General features: G+C 44.5%; 1 protein-coding gene across 12 annotated transcripts in view; it reads right to left on the minus strand.

The window, feature by feature from the left end:
- The window catches only part of LOC125761903 (uncharacterized transmembrane protein DDB_G0289901), a 275,515-nt gene that overhangs the window by 84,455 nt on the left and 171,135 nt on the right, over positions 1-19,925 (minus strand). For all 12 annotated transcript variants that reach the window (XM_049423482.1, XM_049423473.1, XM_049423483.1 and 9 more), the window contains one exon: positions 3,045-3,726. In XM_049423482.1, the coding sequence (XP_049279439.1) occupies positions 3,045-3,251 (207 nt within the window). In that variant the 5' untranslated portion in view covers positions 3,252-3,726. The remainder of the gene's footprint in view (positions 1-3,044; positions 3,727-19,925) is intronic.

The following is a 19,925-nucleotide window of genomic DNA, read 5'->3' on the forward strand; positions in this document are numbered from 1 at the left end:
CCACCATCAACTCAAGGGCAAAAAAAACCCTAAACAAAAAAAAATGGAAAGAATTCTCCCAACGACAACCTCCCTTCCTTCCATTAGGCTCCAAAGGTGCACATACATAAACGCACCTACATACAGATTGGAGGATACAGAGAGCAAGAGAGAACAGAAAGGATTGGTGGTTGTTAACAAAATCTGCCAGACGATAACTTTGCATTACACAGCACCCCCGTGTACATAGGAAAATCGGTACGAACGTACGGTTTTCGTTCACGTTAAACACTTACTCAGCTGGCAGCACTAGAGCACTATTCACTTTTATTGTGTGAGTATATCCTTACATATGAAGAAAGAAAAGAAAAACCCGGAAAACCTGAGCTCAAACTCTGGACACATATTAGCGTTCAACACACAGATGTGAATGTGGAAAACGAATATTGATCGCAATGGGATTGGGAAAATCTTCATCCGCTGTGTCCGGTGAGCCTTCCCGTAACGGTCTGTAAGTGTTTTTGAGCCAAAAAACACAAAGCTAATAGCTAATGTTAAAAGAAGGGAACCAGATTTCCTCGTTTTAGACCAACAAAAAAAGGATAATCAAATAAAACGAAACAAAGATTCGATTTGAACAAGGATTAATCGTAAAAAAGCTTTTACTCATGTCCTTTTTTTCGTATGTCCTAAATTCGGAAATTTGTAACAACTTTAAACATTATTGGAGCCATTCAAAAAGAATGTTAATTAACAAATTTCTTGTAAAGCTTTGATCACTTTCAAAAGCAACATTTATCAGGAACTGAACAATTTCAATGCCTCTACCACCAATCAATGCCACCACAGAGACAAAACCGTAAACTGTACAAACAACTGGCACCGAAACAAACAGATCGCAACAGATCTATCAACCTGATATCAAAACTTCAGCACAATGAGGCTGCAATGTGCACACTAAACAATGGTGAAAGACCCCGATGTGATTTCTTCGCCCTTTCGTATCATTCGATCACCATCTTTCGTGCCTTTTTTTTACTTGGTTTGTTAGCGCAAAACCAGGTTGGCGCACACACAGAGACAAACACTATGGTCATTCGTCGATTTGACCACATTCATCTCATACCCTTCTTTCCGCGTTTCCAAACAATACCCTGCAAAGGTACGTCATCACTACGTACATAAATGGGAAATCGCAAAACGATAAGGAAAGGACACGGGGCACACCAAACCAAACAGAGTGTGAGTTTTTCCGCAAACGGTAAAGAGACCCGCCGCGTGTGGGTCAGGGCCCTTATGATTGTTTGACCATCATCAAATCATAGCCGAAGGAAAAGGTCGCTACATACAATAGTCGGAACCAAACCCACCCTCTTTCTCCCACAGTACACACACATACGCCGTGGACGGGTTGGATCATTGGGTAGGTTTGATTTATTATGATAAGGAGAACAAAGGGCAGTGGAATGAAAATAGTTTCCAGCAAAGATGAAGAGTGGAGTTTTCCCTGGTATGTGTTGCTCCTTCCTTGGTGCTCCCCTGCCCCATCGTAGGTATAATTCTTTCATCGCCTTACAACGCAATGCTTTGGCTAACTCCATCCTTTTCTATCAGGGGTTGCTATGTGCGCGAAAATACCAACCAGCGACTCATAACTCATGGGGACCCCTCGCTTCAGTAGATAGAAAGCTGTACAACAAGTAGAAAATAGAAGAGCTTAGAGGAGAGTTACTTTTTTGCTGCTAACTCCTCCGTATCCAGTTAACAGGTCAGATTTAAGCCGTCTCATCTCGAACCGAGAGGAACAAAAAAAAACCCCTGACCGGGCTGTTGGTTTATTGTCTGCTATCCCAAACAATAAGGATCCAGGATAGCCCAATGTGGCGAGATAGAGCAAGATCCGTGACGGAATGGTTTGCTGTTGAGTTCGCATAAAACGTCCATCCATGGGCAGTGGAGGATCAGCGTCCTCCAAAAACCTTACGTCGCAAACAACCCACCCCACACTCTCCTTGAAGATGCGAACAGAAAGATAACCATATACCGATGACAATGTGATGAAAACGAACCCCGTTTGGCGTAGGTGTAAAATAATCGAACGTTGATTCACAATACAATAAGGTGAAGTATGGCTGAAGGAGAGGTTTTGCGGGCTTGAGGCGTGATAAAGCCGATGAAACTGTAAGAAAAAGGTTCGGTTTCAGCGCAAGATTACAATAAAAGAAGGATAGCATATGGGAAAGTTTATTTCAAGCACGTCCCTCCCCTATTGTGCGTGGTAAGAATGAGAAAGAAAAGAAGAAAAAAAAACGCAATTTTCCAAAACATTTTCCCCACCCGCTTTTTCAGGTGGAAAATTTTCAATTATGAAAAACTCCAACCAACATGGGAAGGTGTGTAAAAAAAAAACAGTCAAGCATCCTCAGTCGGGAATGCGGCGATATATTGGCCCTGGACGGCTGGCTTCAGATAAAAAGGTCCTCGCATAGAACCGTTGCATCCAATGATGCATAAGCGGGCATGGCAGGATAAAAGAGAGTTCGGGAGTCAACCCGAAAGGGAGCACAGAAACAGGCTTTCAATTACACTTAATCCGATTCGACGAGTGGAATTGACCGAGCTTCCAGTACGGGACAGCACTGCTACGGGAGGGATGTGTGTTGGACATTGCTGATGAATTTCGGAAAGAAAACGTTTCAGACGGATTACGCCATTCGGGATACTAAAACAGCAGCTGTTGGGAGGTTTTCTACCTTTTACGAACTCACCCTAGCCTTGTGTGTGTGTGTGTGTGTGGCAAACTACCGTATACGAAGGATTATTATCTAAAGCACTCTCCCGCATACGCCGATGAGCTTAAGCTGTTCAATAAACCATCTATCGAACGTTGCTGGTTTGCAACTTTTCACCAATCATGTACGAAATGCCGTATTACTGATGCTTTCATTCGGCTACAGCTGTAGTAGACTGTAGGCACCAATGCACCGACATACACCGCCCCGAAACGAATGTTCAATTAATCGATATTTTACGATTTATGTCTAGGTTTCTGCTCTCGCACTTACCGGGAACGCCTCACACATGTCGACATCGGCAAAGGAGCCGGTGGCGCCTCCACCAAACGGTGTCTGCTGCAGCTGCTCCTCGTTACAGTTGACCACCTCCGCCAGAAACGGTGGCCGGGGTGGCGGTGGCACGAGAAACTCCGGGGGAGGTCCCGGTCCCCCACACTCATTGCCACACTCTAGGTCGGGATCCAACATTTCCCACATGTAACGCCACTACTGCCGGTGAAACGTGGTGGAGATGCCTAACCCCCCGCTTGCACTTCTACTCCTCCTCCTCCTCCTCCCTCACCCAACTACAGCTTCTTCCTTTCCCGATTCCCTTCCTTCCACATTCACCCCCCTTTTTTCACACACACAATACCACACAAATGCACAAGCACACACACAAAAAACCCAACCACTTTCTACCACCACACGTGCGACATTGAAATACGCAAGCCCTTATACACCCGGGCCGGAGGTATTGAAGCGCCTTTCACTCACGTTGTCGCTTTTCACCATTTGCACAACACTGTTGCCCCATGTGGAAAATCTGGTATGAATTACAACCGCCACAAAACTTACACTTGGGCAACGCACATATGCAACACTTTACACGCGGAAAGGTAACACTAGCGGCGAGCTATCTAGCTGGCCGGACGAGACGATGGGCGTTATTGTTGTATTTGCAATCATAAATCTGTAACGAGACGGGAGAGAAAAAAAAGAAAACATTAAGCTTACTGTTAATATACTCGTCAAAATCAAGGAATCGAGAAAAAACCTCATTAAAACTTGTGTTGCCTAGCTATGGGCCCCGCCGGAAGCATTGCTCGGCTGCCCGTCCCGACTATATACCACTTCTCCGTAGTATTTTAATTAATTATTAAAACTTTTTAATTTGTTCACAATTAGTCAGCACGAACGAAGGCGAAGAAAAACGACACCATACAAACACATACACACACCAAACGAGATCCAAAGTGGGCTTGGCAGGACCAACAAGTGTATCGCCGTGGCAATTGCTGGGCTTTGAGAATTTCAAGGTTTTCTATCGGTTCTTGATCCTGCCCTCGGAGTTCTCGTTTTTTCTCTCTTTACACTATTAGACGCATTTTCCTCAAAGTTCGAGTAAAAAGCTTAACCACTTGAATATTGTTTCTCATAAACGTCACATGGCGCCGATCAATACCACCATGAGGATGTCTCAAAAGGACGGAAATTAAAACCATCGTTCCGTTGCAGGATTGTCGCGAAAAGCTTCGGACGCTGACATTTGCTTTTGCGCACCTGGCAAACCAGCTCGTTTGCTTCCGGTTTTCCTCACGGATCGATGATGGCCGTCGTCTAGAGCAATTGATGCAGAGTACCGTGAAACCCTCATCATCAAATAGCCACAGAAATTAACCTTCCAATATGGCGCACTCACTAACATGAAGGGTGTTGTGTGTTTATGAGAGAGACCAAGACGAAGGTCAGGAACGAAGTGTAACGTTGCCAAGATACCGAAACCGATGATGAATCCCGAGAGCGTCTAAGGCTTCGTCGAAAAACCGCCACAAGCGATTAATTACTTCATCGTGATAATTGGAAATTTTATGGCTTAATTAAGCTTTGTACTTTCCTGATCGATGAATCCGACAAGCGAGGGCTGTTCTGCCATCCCCTCAAAAAAAAAAAACAGATGGGACGGATGCTCTGGTCCGGTTTCATAATTCTCGCATCACTGGGAATCTAAGCGCCCAATGCCAAAAAACGCTGATCATTGATACTGGCCGCGAGAGGCGTCTTAGAAACCTTTTTGCTCTGGCCGTGCTTCACATTTCCATCACTTGATCAAGATAACTTTTAAACGTTTTTATAAACAATGCTTTTAAAGGAAGCGCGAAACCCACGTAGAAGCAGCACAATTTGTAGCAACTTTTACACAGCTGAGTAAACAAGTCGCCAACGTTTGGTGTAAAATTTTAGTCGAATTTTTTAGCAATATCCTAAAGTAGCAAATGTCTCGCATCTATTACTACCAGTAAAGGCATAAAATTTATTATCGACGCTTTTTGTAAAGAAAATAAGAACACACAAGAAGAAAAGATCTAAAATCTTTGAATCATCACGCAGAACAAAAATCCTTTATAAAACCGTAATCAGAGCGTGATAAAAATAAATCATATGATAATCCCTTAAAATTGATGATTTAGCAGATTGCCGGGTGAAGTCGCGCGCTTGATGCTCTCGTTTGTTTCGTTTATTTATTTATTTCACAAGATTTTTTTCTCTCCTCGCCATTTGCTACTCATCTCAACTCATCTCGTGTCTATCGGGATATTCATCTAGATGGTAACTCCCACATCCACCGCAAAAGGTCCTTGCCGATGGATATTCCGGCGAATCATTTTTTATTTTCCAATTCGCCGAAAAAAAAGCGTTTATCATTTGCTTTCCACTTTTGCTCTCCTTCCGCCCGGTCACAACACAGCCGAAGCCGGAATCGTTTGTTTGCGTTTACTTTGCGCGTTCCGTTTCGGTCCCAATCCGTGCTAAACTCTTATCGCACACCAAACAGGACACAAACCGCGGGATAATAATCGTGGAAGCTTCTCGTCTCGCTTGTGTGGGGTGAGGTGGTGAAAATTTTCCCGTGACCCACTTCTTCGGGGTGTTCTATTTTTCCGCTTGGGTAAAAAAAACAACGCGCGAGCTATGGCTTTGATTGTGTGACTTTGTGCGAGCTCGGATGATGACGATGATGATGATAGTGTTCTGCTGATTCAGTGTCAACACACGCACACACATAAAAGCAAAGGACGATAAGCGCTCAAATCAACCCAAGCTCCAAGCGCCGGCTTGGATCACTGTCCCCGTCATCGTTGACTTTTGATCCGGCTTTCTATGGGAGCTGAGAGAGCGAGAACACCCCGAAAGACCGGAAATCCAAACAAAATTAATTTTTCAATTAAACATGACGAGTGGAAGAATTTTTTGTTGTTGTTTCTACCACCATCATGATGTCTACAATCTTTCGAAGGGACAAGAAATGAAATGTCCACAAAGCGAGAGATATTAAAACTGTATACTGCAGCATCAGGAACTCTTGGATGATGATGACTCGTTGTCCAGGCGATACGAAACGACGGGTTAATAACCGCAATTCATAGTAGTTGATGACGCGTTGTTGGGTAAGATTGTACTGGAGAGATTGTTATATCCTTCAGCGACTGAAAAACAGCAGAACTACTAATGTCTCTGGCATGATGAGTCGGTGACGTATGAATTTGCTGATGATTCTTCAACTCTTGTTTATCATGGCGACAATTCTCATACCATCAAGAATTCGTTTTGACCATCACCAATATCATCACATTGCAAATAAACTGTAGTCCAAGCGATGGGAGCGCAACCTAACCCAACTTTACCCCGAATTCTGAGGGACTGAACTAAGAGGTAGCTCAGGAAAGCGAAAAAAAAACAGGTCCATAAACAGAAACTGTCTGACACGGTTACGTTTGTGGTATGTGGTGGTCCCTTCGGGGCAGATTCCGAGGGCCTGAAAGTAGCGATATTCTGGCTATGCAGACGATTTGCACGCGCTCTACGCGACCAACCTTCTCCCAACCATCGCATTTAGCTTCAACCGTCTCACATTCGCAAGCTTGTATGCTTGTATGAACAAAAAACCGAGGGAAATGGTTCTGCGGGAGTTTTCGTTTATCCGCAAGTTAGCATGCAACTCACGTTTCACATACCCGGGGCTTTTCTCCCTTTCCCCATCTCAAGCCCGTGCTCGCTCTCTTCTCATCATCTGCATCATCCAAAAAAACGGATGGTTTGCAGTTTGAGTTGTTGTCCTGTCCCGTCCTCAGCGTAAAGCACACCCGCAGATACGGTTGCGAGCAACAGCAATAGAATCAAACGTGGAATAGAATAAAAAAAAAGAAAGTTAACCGGTCTCTTAACTCATGCCACCAACTTCACGTCGTTTACTTCCGGTTATTCCTCAACCACCCAGAACACCGCCAAAGATCAGCTCACACATGATGAGCAGACGCTGATGGGCGATAAAAGCCAGCGAGCGAAATAAATATTCACTGATATGTTGTGTTGTGTTGCGGGGTTTTTATGTTGCGGCGGTTCCCACTTTCACCCACATACGGAGGGAAAGCAAACTTATGAAGCAGATCGATTTTTCCTTCCCACCTTCTATTGCGGATCGATATTTTTAGGACGTTCCGGATGTGTGGCCCCGGGGAGGGAGTTGGTTTGTCGGTAGCGCATCCATAAAGTGCCAAAAGTTAAGAACGTGTCGATTGGAGTGGATTATTCGATTATGATCGATAAGCGAGAATGGTACACACACGGCATGGAAGAGGATTCTATCAAAGCTGTGCTCTTTCTGTTTCCTTCCTTTTGAAAGTTCACACACTGGATCATTCGAAATAAAAAGTGAACTTCATCAGGTGATTTATGTACCGGAGGGAAAATAAATTAAGGTACGTGAAATTGAAGCTTTAATGAAATTCTTACGCATAAGAATTAAAGCCTTGCAATGCACAGCTTTAATTTTAATATTATTTACAGTGTTCAATACAACGCACTTAGTTATCCAATTTACATGCAACAATGTAACACGTAACCAAATACACCTCATTTTGCCATTGAAAGCTGTTAGAAAATCCCACGCAATCCCCACGTGGTGCGGATATCTTTTTCCACGAGATAAACGGCCTCCACTAACGATAACTTCATCAGCATCAACTGTCACGTTTCGTGGAAACAACAACATACATATGCGAATTTGAGCCGCGTGCAACATAAATCAGCAATTGGAAACAATCCCTAGAACGCGGCGTGATTGGTAAACATCGCCCATCATTGCCACATCGAAATCAACTTCTACTCACGGAAAGTGGAATAAAAACGGGGTCGTTGTTCCAATCCTACCAACATCATCATCATCACCATCAACGGGAATGCCGCTTTTCGAATCGTTTGATGGAACGCAATTGGGAAAAGCTATCGCGATGACAAAACCGCACCGAACCGCTGGAAATCGAGCCTCATGAAACGGTGAAACAAAACAGGGGAGAAAAAAAGAACAAGCGAGTTGTAGAATTGGATTTCCGGCATCAGATTCCAGGCAAATTTCAGCTGTCAATCGCGCGTCCTGACGACGACGACAATAGGCTTTTTGGGGCGAGGAGTTGGAGTTCACGGTGCGTTGGCGTTCGGTTGGCGGGAAGAACGTGCGCATAGACAGTGCTCACGCACTCACACGAAATATGCCGACCGCTGTTAGACGCCACGGAAAAGCTAACCCAGAACCCAGGGACAATAAAGCCACCACACGGCCCCGGGGCTGATTTGGAGGGCTAGATGGAAATTTATGCTGCGGCAGCACATATTTCGGAAAGGTGGCTCTCGTTTTTCCTCCCTGTTATCGAACGGTGTGTGCCACAACAACACGCACCTGTATTATTCTGTACGGTTTTCCCTAGCAAACGGTGTGGTACGCATAGCGTAGTTGCTAGATTTGCCCCATTCGGACGAATGCTAGTGTATGCGACTGACGCATAGTAAGCACTTCGTTTAGCAGACGGGAAAAAACAGAACACGCAGAGGGAGGGAGGATGAAAAGGCAGCCGTAACGACTGCGGTTATAGCAACGCAACATATCAGCACGCTTTTTTTATCTGCTGAGGCAGAGCAAAAATGGAACTCAGTAACTTTGCCGTTCGTGCTCGTTGGAAGCTAGGCTTTATCCAAATGAGGAAAATCTTCATGAAGAAATATGACAACGAAAAAGTTCCAAAAGCACAACCAAACTGTGGGTCAAGGATGCGAATAGTGGTCTGGGAATTCGGAGGGAAATGCTCGAGAGATTCAGCCCCAAAATGGTTGCCCTTCTAGTCAGGAGTAAACTGTGGGCCTATTACCTCACCTGTTTATAACAACCAACACACATCAGGATAGACCTTTCTCGTATACCCATACACAACACGCACCTGCCGAATTGTTGTCTAAAGCTACTATGGAGCGATACTGTACACATTTATCGGATGCGCTCTCGAACGAAATCGTTCAATACCACCATGGAGTACACGCGCACAAGGTTCCCCATTTTTGGAGGAATTTCTCAAACATCAGCTAATACCACCCGAAAAGCCTGGAACTCTCTGCTGTTTTTGCGGGAAAACATGCACTTTGACCTATATGCGCCTAGCCATAGCATGCGTTCCCGAACAAAACATGTTTTTGCCGTGCGTACACAAACTAACCTTTGTACAATGTCGCATTTTTGGAATGTTTCTAACGTTCCGGTTTTAGTCCCTGTTTCTCTGCTGCTCAGCTCCCCAGATTGCTCCATGGAAAATGTTTGGATACAAACAATCTGGACACAAGTTTGGGGAATAGAATGTAAACCGTATCAGGAACGTTCGAACAAGGTTCCACTTTAAAGGATATCATACTCGTATTTGGCAATTCTTGTTTAAGCCCCAAATTACTTTTAAGGTAAATTTTAACAGAAGTATGTCATCCCATGTTTAGCACTTAATTCGCATTAAATATTGCTCGTTACATTAAATCAATATAAACTCTCACGAGAACCTTCGCTTCTTCAACACAAATTTGTCCACCATCACTATTCATAATACAGTTTTCCATTCACAAAATATATTGGAAAAAACAGCTAGAAATTTTTACCACCGACAAAAAAACGATGGTGAAAATAGCACCACTCGTAAGTGCAGAGAAAATTAATGAATACAGCGTATATTAGTGGCAGGAGGGCTTGTACGCGGCTCTCAAAATTGGATAAATAAAATCGTTACAGCCAGAATTAAAAGCCACTGTGGGCGGGCTTCACCTAAGTGACGGGGCCCTTTCTTTCATTCCACACAACTGGTGCTATACTTTTGATGGAAATTAATGAACGTTTTCTTCCAGCATTTTCACTAAACAATGTTCTGGAGTGAAGCATTTTTCAGGTTGAAGCGTTCAGGCTTCTGGAGCATAAGATAAATGAGAACCTGCCATGCGGCGTTGTGTATACAGGCGCTATTAAATTAGGAAGAAAAAAAAGAATGGAAAAGTGAGAAAAAATTATAACTTAAAAGGTGAAAAATTGATGTTGGCTTTATTGAAAGTTCACAAGAAACTTCTAACAAACATTCGATGACTGTGAAGTGGTGAGAATCATCCTGGATTGCCTTTGTATGTGTTTGTGTGTGTCGAACATTTAAAGGTATGTAAATTGTGTTTTTCCCTCTTCCAATGGGGATGCTGCACCGTCAACACCTTTCATTCTCCATCCACACAATCACATCCGCTGATAATGCGAACTTGTAAGAGCAGCATGTTAATAGCAGCTGTAAACACGCCCGTGTGTGTCCATATACGCACACAATGGGTCCGATACAAAACAGTGCCGAAAAATCCCGCATTCACACATTGTCGGCTTTTCCGTTTATTTTTTGTAATGTTACGCTATTTATGCTGCAACTCGGTCCCCCACTCCACTCTCATCGTTTTGTCGGATCAACAAATTGGTGATGGTAAGCTAGAGTGGGAAAGGCGAGAGATACGATGAGGGAGTATTTAACTGAACACGAAAAATGCATTTAAATCGAGTGTACAATGTGTGTGAGTACGCGCTGGAAAAGTTCACTGTGTTGTCGCGTAATTGCACCACAGTGTCACCAGGGGCCAGGTTTCGCGGGCAGGAATGGTTTTTGGAATGGAAACTGGTGACACAAGTGTCTTTGTGGAGGAAAACAGAGAGAAGTGAGTAACTGGTGGACAAAACATTTACAAATGACGATGGTTTTATGCCCCAAACCGTTCACAAGCCGATACGGGATAAGGAAGGGTTAGAGGGTGGATGAGCGAAGGACACTTAACAGGATTCAACCGTGGCAACATCACCATTGCGCACGGAGGTTGTGATCCCAAAAATACCTGTTGGAACTGGAACTCAGCATGTTCGGTTCGCGTTGGTATGCAACGCGACAAGCAGGGTATATTAGGGTAGTTCTACACCTTCACCCCCAAAAACCCCACCTTCTCGCACTCTTTTTTCCCCCGCGATGCCGACGTGCGCGTGCATTACAACATTCTCACCACCCGGCCATATATTTTGTCCTGCATGGGCATCATAGTGTGATTGCGTACAACAAGCCATCCCACCCCCTTACAGGACAAATGTTGAAAATCTATGGAAATGGGATGTGGGGCGAGTACACTTCATTGCAGAAGGGGACAGAGCTTTCTAGTTCGAGCGTGAACAACCCGGTTACATGACAGGGTTACTCTCTTTTGCAATGAAACCAATTAATCGATCTATGTACATGTTTTTTTTCTGTACCGAACCCCAATGGCACAACAAAAAACGGAAGGCCTTTGTCCAAGCCCGCTCACTGCACACACACTCGGTGCATTTGCATGCGTGTGTACTTTTAAATATAACGAGCAAACAATATACTAAACATAGATTTTCCTATCCTAATCGCCTGTTAAGCTCCATTTCCCTTTACGGCAGAAAGAGGGTTTTGAGGGTGGTTTGCAAAATTCCACTCGCAGGGAGTTGTAACATGGACGCACGAACATGATAAATGAATGTTTGTCTAGCACTCCTGTCGACACAATGGGGCCTTTTCACATGCACACAACTCACATTTATCATCGAACAACTTCATTTCCAATCAGTGCAGTGTTTATGCAAACGGTTCGATTGTACCGTTTCTCTAGGTGGAGTTTATATTAAATTGCACAGTTGCACTACCAGCATCCACCAAAAAAAAAACGGGCTGGTCATTCACTGGAACACATTCCAACGTCGTCCTTGCTTTACACCCAGAAGAAACAGCTCTATTATTTCGGTATACCAAAAGTAATTTTAACCACCATCCGTTTATACTTCCTACCAGGCTTTCCCCAAACCCCCCCCCCCCTCCCCCCTTCCCCAAACAAACCTGGCAGTGAAAAACTAACTACCTACTATCCCCTGTTGTGGAAAAATTTCACAAACCAAGGCATTCTTCTTCCAACCAAAAAAAAAAAAAAGGAAAAACATCAAACTTTCCCAATCGATTAAAAACAACCAAACCGAACCACACAAACCATGGGCTACAATAATTGATGCTTTACGATAGTTGGAATGCAAAGGAAGAGTAGCAAAAAAAAAACACTATCAGGAACTGATGAGAAACTTTCCCGCAATGAATTCATTTCCAGTGCAAGGTAGGAAAAGTCCCCACCCCGGGGAAAGACCCCCAAACACTCTCCACCAATGTATGGTATGTTCAACTAGTCGACATACGTAACACATACATATGTGGGATGAGAAGATGAAAGTTTTCAAATTATTGCTGAATTATTAGTATCGGAATTGTTTTTGGTTGGCCGAATGCAAACAAGGGCCCCATGCGAGGGTTGATGCTTTTTCGGTTGATAGAAAGTAAACCTAGAATTTTGTTTCTAATGTTATTTTTGTCAATACTGATACTGGGCACAAAGTCAGTAGAATTGATTTAGTAGCACAGGTTGCAATTTTTTTTGTAGCTTCATTTACTTCCAACCGAATTTACTTCAATTTGATTGGAATCTTGTTTTTTTCCTCATTTGTTTTTGCACTTAGATAGTCGTATCGTTCCAAAGTCGTGCCCTATGAGTTCCTTGTAGTAGGACACAGAAAATCAAACTTATCCAAGCAAGCTTTTAATCCTCGTTCATCGTTTAATGCGGCTAAGCGTTGGCTTACTTGCTAAGTGAATTGTGTCCAGTTCCGTTTCAGAAACTGGAACCATGAGCAATTGGGTGGAAGGGTTTGGGAAAAAAAGGTGACGCACGAACTACCAACCCCCCCCCCCCCCCCCCCCCTATACCCCGATCTATCGAACCTTTCTATGTGTCATCGTCATTGTCGACTTAAATTGGATTTCAAGCTCGCCGAGATCAAGCAAAGTCCACGGTGGTCAAGCTGGAATATGCTGCAACCCACAACACTTCCCCTCTTCCACCCCAATCCCTATCCTCTTCCCTGCAACGTTTTCCTCATCTCCACCCTGAGGCAAGGAATTCTGCGGGAGTAACCGAGCAATAAAGGCAATGGGCAAGGATTAATAAGGTTGGCTTACGGTTCCGCTCGGATTTGGTTTCGCTCGATAAGTCCTGAACAAACCTTTCGTTGGCTTCGTTGACACATACACACACACACACATATGCCCAAACCCGATACTGGAAAGGATTCAACGCTGGTGATGGCATTCGAAACCGCAGGATTTCTGGAAAATCAATTAAATCCTGCAACCGGTCAGCATCCGGTCAACGATGAGAAGCCATGGTCTCCGAGGTTAGCATAACACACCGTGTGCCGAACACCGGTGTGGTAACATTCATCTCCTCTGAACATACCCCCCCCCCCTCCCCCCCCCCCCCTTTCCTTCCTTCGCACAAAGTGGCAGAATGAGTCGCAAAGCAAAGGCTTGCACAAAACCCACAAGAACCTAAGTGCAAGGATGGACTCGTACAGTAGCTAGAGACTGTTGTGCGCAACCAATGCAAACGGCACTGAAGGCGATAGTCCCATCGGGATCCCTCCGGTGTGTCATATCGTTCTCATCGAGGTGAGTGTTTGTGCTTGTCTCTGCTCACATACAAGCGTGCACAAACACACGTACAGCAATTGTACCAGGGAAATATTTCCGAGACATTCGACGCTAATGGCCAGCGCCATTACTGTTGCAGACAACGGTGTACGCAAAGCGACAGCGCAAACACTAAACCACAAACATACAAGGAAATATCTTGGCACATAAAAACGTAAAGAGATTTCTTCAACTATTTGACTTAAGCAAACACACCATTTACCTTGCTTTTGGGGGAGGGAGAACTGCGTTTTTTTGGTGAGTTTCGCTGACGCCGATGTTTTCGGTTTTCATTAGCATCGGAGTAGTAGAATGAAGACCCCGACAGGGGTGACGGTTGTTGGAGAGATATGTGTGGAACGAAGAAGGAAAACGAATCGCTCAAAAATCAACAATTTTCTGGACGAATTGTTCCGGATGAGGCGCCCTGCCATCTCCAAAAAAAAAGAAAAGAAAGCAAAAGAGAAGGAAAGGTAGCACACATTGACACTTCCAATGGTAGCAGACACAACGTGGAAGTACGTGGCGTCATTGTGGAGAAACAACGCTAATGGTCTTGTGGTGGGTTTAGTTTGGAAACAAAAAGCGCAAGATGCATTTAACCACTTGGCTATGGGCGGGGTGGGGGTTTTCACGAACCGGAATTCATGCTGTGCGCATCCGTAAAGTAAATACAATTAATGCTTCACCAGACGCTCCATGCAGCGCTAATAATGGACGATGCTGGGGTTAATGGCACAGTGGATCCACACTGTGTGTCTCTATATAGCATGTTTGTTCATCCTTCTCGCCGGGTTAAGAGCAAATCAGTTTTCTTTTTTTCCACTTCAAAACTCACACACACGCAAATGGAAAAATATATTTGTAAAGTACAAAAGTTCCAAAGCAAATAGGAACTTTTGAAGCCTTAACGGTCACTAAGCTGCAACTTCACGGAAGAAACATGTAGCAAAGTCGTCTGTTAATTTAAGACATTAGAAAGACGGTGTGATTATCGTAAAATTAATTTGTGATTAGTTTGGAAAAGCTTCCCATTTTGTGCCGAGATTTACAGTACCAGTTCAAGGTGGAATGAGTTCAATTGGCTGAATGCGGAGAGCGAGAGACAGAGAGAGAGTCTTCACAAACACGATGTCCACCAAAGTACAACGATCATTCCAAAATGGGTGGATAGCCATCTTCCCGTGCAGTACACGTCTTGGTGAGGTAAGTTCGCGCCGTCATGCTAATTATGGTTGGCTGTTCCACGCGAACCAAACCGCCCATGATACATGCCAGAGGTTTCCCGTTTTCGAACAGTGCGCGAACTTAAGCGTTCCTTCTTAGGGTCGTCCACAGCTGTCCACAAGTTAAGAAAGAGATAGAAACAAACACACAAACACACAAAAACGCAATCATCCAAACCCGGGATTGTAAGTGTTTCCAGCATTGGACACGGTGCCTACTTTAGTCCGCTTTGGGCAGAGACTGATTTAAATGGAAGCAGCTTATGCCGGGATGTGCTACGCCCGTTACCATCCAAAGAGTTTGCATACTTCAAGGGTCTAGACGAAGAGGAGGCGCGCGTCATACGTATTACTCTCGTAGAAGACTTATAAATATTGCAAGACACAGTCACTAGCGGCTACTAGCGCTTAGGGCCAAGTGTGCAGTGCAACCCTCAGTAGGATGACCATATCCTCACCCCCTTTTACTTCTACTTAGCTGAATTTTTCATAATAATCCGTACATATTTTATGATAAACTAGACACTGGTTACAACTCCGTGCCTGTGCACTGGTCCAAACTGGAAGCCAAAAATGGTCTTTCCGGGCGAAAGAATCCATGGATGAACCTTTTAGGTGTTTTCTAGCCCGGATACGAAATGGTTCTGGATGCTGTACGGCGATCTAAGTTTCCGGGATGCTGATCGGTAGGACAGTGGAAAGGAAAAGAAAATTGGTACTGCATAAAAACGAGCAAAATATGATATGCTTCTTCCTTCCCATTTATGGCACACCAGAGGGCAGCAGTCAGACGGATTTATACGGCGGATATATATACATATACCAACCATCATATGCCCTCTCCATGCACTTGGACATTGGGTTTCTTTTGGAGTGTGAGCCGATTTGTTCTCCTTGCACCGAAGTTGGTAAGGAAAAAATGGAACAAGCATATAACACACACAAAAAATCAGCTGCACACATACATAGGTAACGAGAGATAGAAAGCCAAGTAGTACTGACCAGCAGTGTGTTCCAACAGGACCGAGGGCGATAACTTCGTATGGTGGATTGCTATGGAAATGGCGATAGGGAGGAAAAAAACTAAAGGGCAGTCTGGGGGTATAAAAATTGCAATCCCCTCCTCCCAACCCAGGAGAAAGAAAAACAAAAGAATGAGCAATAAAGGTGAAATTTATATTTGCTCTTCTGTAATGGGCCACCTTCCTTCTTTTGCGGAATACGGAATCAGGAAGTGCACGGGAGAGCCTTTGGTTTATCGGACAACGAACCCGAACCACACCGATGATGCTCACTTTGGTGTGAGGGAGGATAGGGAACATTGGTGCAGCTTCTTTGTGTGATGTGCTGCTTTTTTTGTTGTAAATGCCCTTTTCGGTGTCTAGTGTAAAGATCTGCTCTTGCCGAAGAAGCATAAGATTCAAGGGGTATCAAAAGAGAAATTTCTTGTGTCGGCATTGCGGCATACCCTAGCTATCCCCACCGGTGGGAGAGCGCGTCCGAGAACGCTTTAGGGCCCCCTATTGTATGGAGCCCGTGTCCTAGCAGAATGTGGTGTGGTCTGCAGGTATCAAATGCGCGAAGAAAGACAGGAAAATTATTTCCTTCTTACCGAGAGCTGAATTATTTACTATCAAACTATCTCGGATTCGCCACACTAACGATGGGTTTTGTGCAGAGTAATAGGGTATCTGCAATCCACTCTCACCTCACCCCTTCAGTATATTGAGATTGTACCCTATTCAATGGAAAAACATGGCTCTATTCTGAATGCTCAATTCGGTACTGACCGCTAGTCGGTTATGGATATGGCAAACGATATGCTTTGCTGGAATGGACCACCCATTCAGCGGGTACGACAACGTTATTACACACGCGGATAACCGCGACCACTAGGGCAACTAGAGCTCCAGTTAACACTATGCGCACGGACGTACCGACAAGAACTTCTTGCTAACCTCCCGAAACTGGAACCATCCGACACGTCCAAAAGAACAAAGCGTCCATACTTCTTATGGCGTGGACGTTACAATGAAGTCGAAGAACGTAACTGTCCCGGAATGTCTCGTTGGTTCCCTCGGGATATACGGGTGAGCCGAGCATCTAGAATGGAGGAGTCGCTATCAAAAATGAATACAAAAAAAGCAAACTTCGATGCTGACACTCAACTTAACACCGAGTTGCGCTTGTGGGGGGACAGTGAGATAGCTCGGCCTGCCTGCCTGTCACCGCTTACGGAGCAAGATATCACCATTTTTGGATCTTGCTCACACCCCTCCACATGGATGCATTGATTAACGCCGAATCGGTTGCTGGCGGTGTTGTGTAGTACTAGCACAGCCATACCTGTCCCGAACCAATGGGGACCAATCTGGAGTGATAATATTCACAGATAGAGCAGCTTCGTACAGCTGACATGGTAAAACTTCGTCAGATTTGGGAATGTTGTACACTGCCCCAACACAAAATGCACAATAGCCTAGAGTAAATCACAACTTAAGGGTAACCATGGTTGGGGCCACGGTAGACTCGTTCTTACTCTCCCAGTATATGCTGCCACATCCAAATCGCGCATCACCGCGAGAACAACCGCGACGTCAACGTGGCGAAACGTTGGGACCGAAAGGTGCGATAATGACACCTGGAATAATGGCGTAATTTTTCTCTCTTTCCGCTGTTGCTTTTTAATGAGCGCTTAAGATTGGCCAGACCCGTCGCCATACTAAACTCTCCTCTGTACACGCTTCTCAACGCGGTGCTTTGACAGGAAATGGTTTCCTTACTAGGTACAAAACCCACTCCGCCGAAGGCCACTATTGCTTATCCCGCAGTGGCCGTAAGTTGCTGCTCCTCCACGCCGACAATCTGCCCACTTGGGTGCATTTTTTTTTTTTGCTCTACCACCATCACCGCAATTATGACTTTGTTTATGCATCTACTCGCGCTTAACCTCCTCCACGGCCAAACCCTCGGCCAGGTGCGATTCGGTGTGAAGGATTGCTACTCCATTTTTGTTCTCGAAAGTCTCGCGATGGCACAGACACTATACCCCCGGGGGGCCTAGCGCGATTGCGAGTGCTGCCCAGCAGGACGGTGCGCATTAGCTCGTGTACTCGGCAGCCCGAGCAATCCATCGTGCGGATGACCACCTCCGGTGCGACAAGATGCTGCCGGTTGCTACTTTTTCCCTGCAGCTTGGCGTTAACAACTGCACCTTTGAATGGTGTTGCAAAAGGTACGGGCAATGTTTCACAACAGAAACATTTTGCTCGGTAGTGCATTTACATTCCGACAAGAAGATGAAGTTGCAATTTGTAAAGGAAATTTTAAATCCTATTCTCATTTCAAGGTATACACACACAGAGACTTATATTTTATAAAGACATTGCGTTGGGACACAACACGAAACAAAAACGATAGTGAATGATCCTCAATATTTTTCAACTAAACAAACGTTCCGTGCCTTATGCTTCTCATCATCATGCAGCTTAGCCGGTCGCTGCTGTATGCGAGCAATCGGCATCAAAACTGTTTTCTTATCCAGCTAACAACTTCATCCTCCTACAGTGACTCATTGCCCATGATTCAACCGTTCAACGTGCACCAACGGCAGCCGATATTTGGACCATTAAACTAAAAATATCCAAACATAAAACAACCGCACTCCCACCACATCACGATAGGGGTCTCTTCTTACTTTCTTCTGGATTCTTTTTTTGTGAGGAAATGGCCAAATAATGTATCGTACAAGCAAACACTTATCTGAACCGGTTGAAGTAGCTAGAGAGAAAAAAACCCACTCCAAAACCATCTTTCGATAACGCAACACTGGGACACTTTAACTTCAAACTGGAAAAAAACCCGCAGTATCAATAGAGACAAACTAACTCGAAAAATGCGTTTCGGCAAATCAAAAAGCTGACGAAAACGATCGCTCAAGAAGTGTCTTAAGAGCAACCGATACTACCCCTTCGTTAAATCCAATTTTAACTGCATCACTTATGAGAATGTTTCAGTTGATTACGTGGCGAAGACCTAGATGCTACTGGGTGAGATACCTTCACATTAGGTTTCGGTACGTAATGACGATGAAGAAACAATGGCTGCTGTAGACAGACACCGTTGCCAACCAGATATTGTGATGCCGCGCGCGTAAAGGAAGTAAAGTAAAATTCCAAACCGCTTGAAGTCTTATCACCAAACCAATTCTTAAGGGAAGAGCCCATCTATAGCAAGAAAATACTGACGACGCAAACATTTTAATCCCGCCGATGGGCCTACCGAATTCTTCACCAGATGTCCATGGACCAAAAGTGGTTCGGGTAGGCTCGAGGTTAGATTTTAACGCGCCGTTGTTAGATAAAGCGATTACACATACTCCAACAGCTCATCCGTCCAATTAGGAGTCAATCTTTTTCACGTAGGAATTAGTTCTGAGAAGCTGTTTCCAGAGGTTGCCCCGAAGCCTGTTTTGATTAAGACGCACGAGAATAATGAGCGTCATATAGAAAACCGGAGTGAGGCTGATAAGAACCAACAACGGACCAAACCAAACAAAAAAAATCTTACCAAAAACAAAATTAAAGACACAAGATTAACACAGCAGCACCATCTATAGAGAGAGAGGAAAAAATGCCATAAAACAACACACCTAAAAATCTAACAAAAGCAGGTAGATGGAAAAGACAGCAGAAGAGAAAAAAATGATCCCAACAGTACCCATTAAGAACTGACCGCGACAAAGGCCAGGGCGCATCGAGCGAATGAAGCAATCTAAGAAAACGAGGCAAAAACTACACCCCAAAGGCCGAACATGATCGGAGACGGTTTAAGATCCAGTTCTGCCTTTCGGTTTGTCTTAAATGTCTTAATTGGAGGGACCTGATCTCTTTCCGCGTAATGATCAGTTCGGACGCTGCCCTTGGTGTTTCATGCTTTATACATAAAGGGTTGTATTGTGCTCTTTGATTCTTTTGAATCACTCAATCCGAGTGTAGGATTGAAATTCTCAGATTTGTAAAAAATTCCTTCGT

This window comes from Anopheles funestus, chromosome 2RL (assembly GCF_943734845.2).
Source record: "Anopheles funestus chromosome 2RL, idAnoFuneDA-416_04, whole genome shotgun sequence".
NCBI lineage: Eukaryota > Metazoa > Arthropoda > Insecta > Diptera > Culicidae > Anopheles > Anopheles funestus.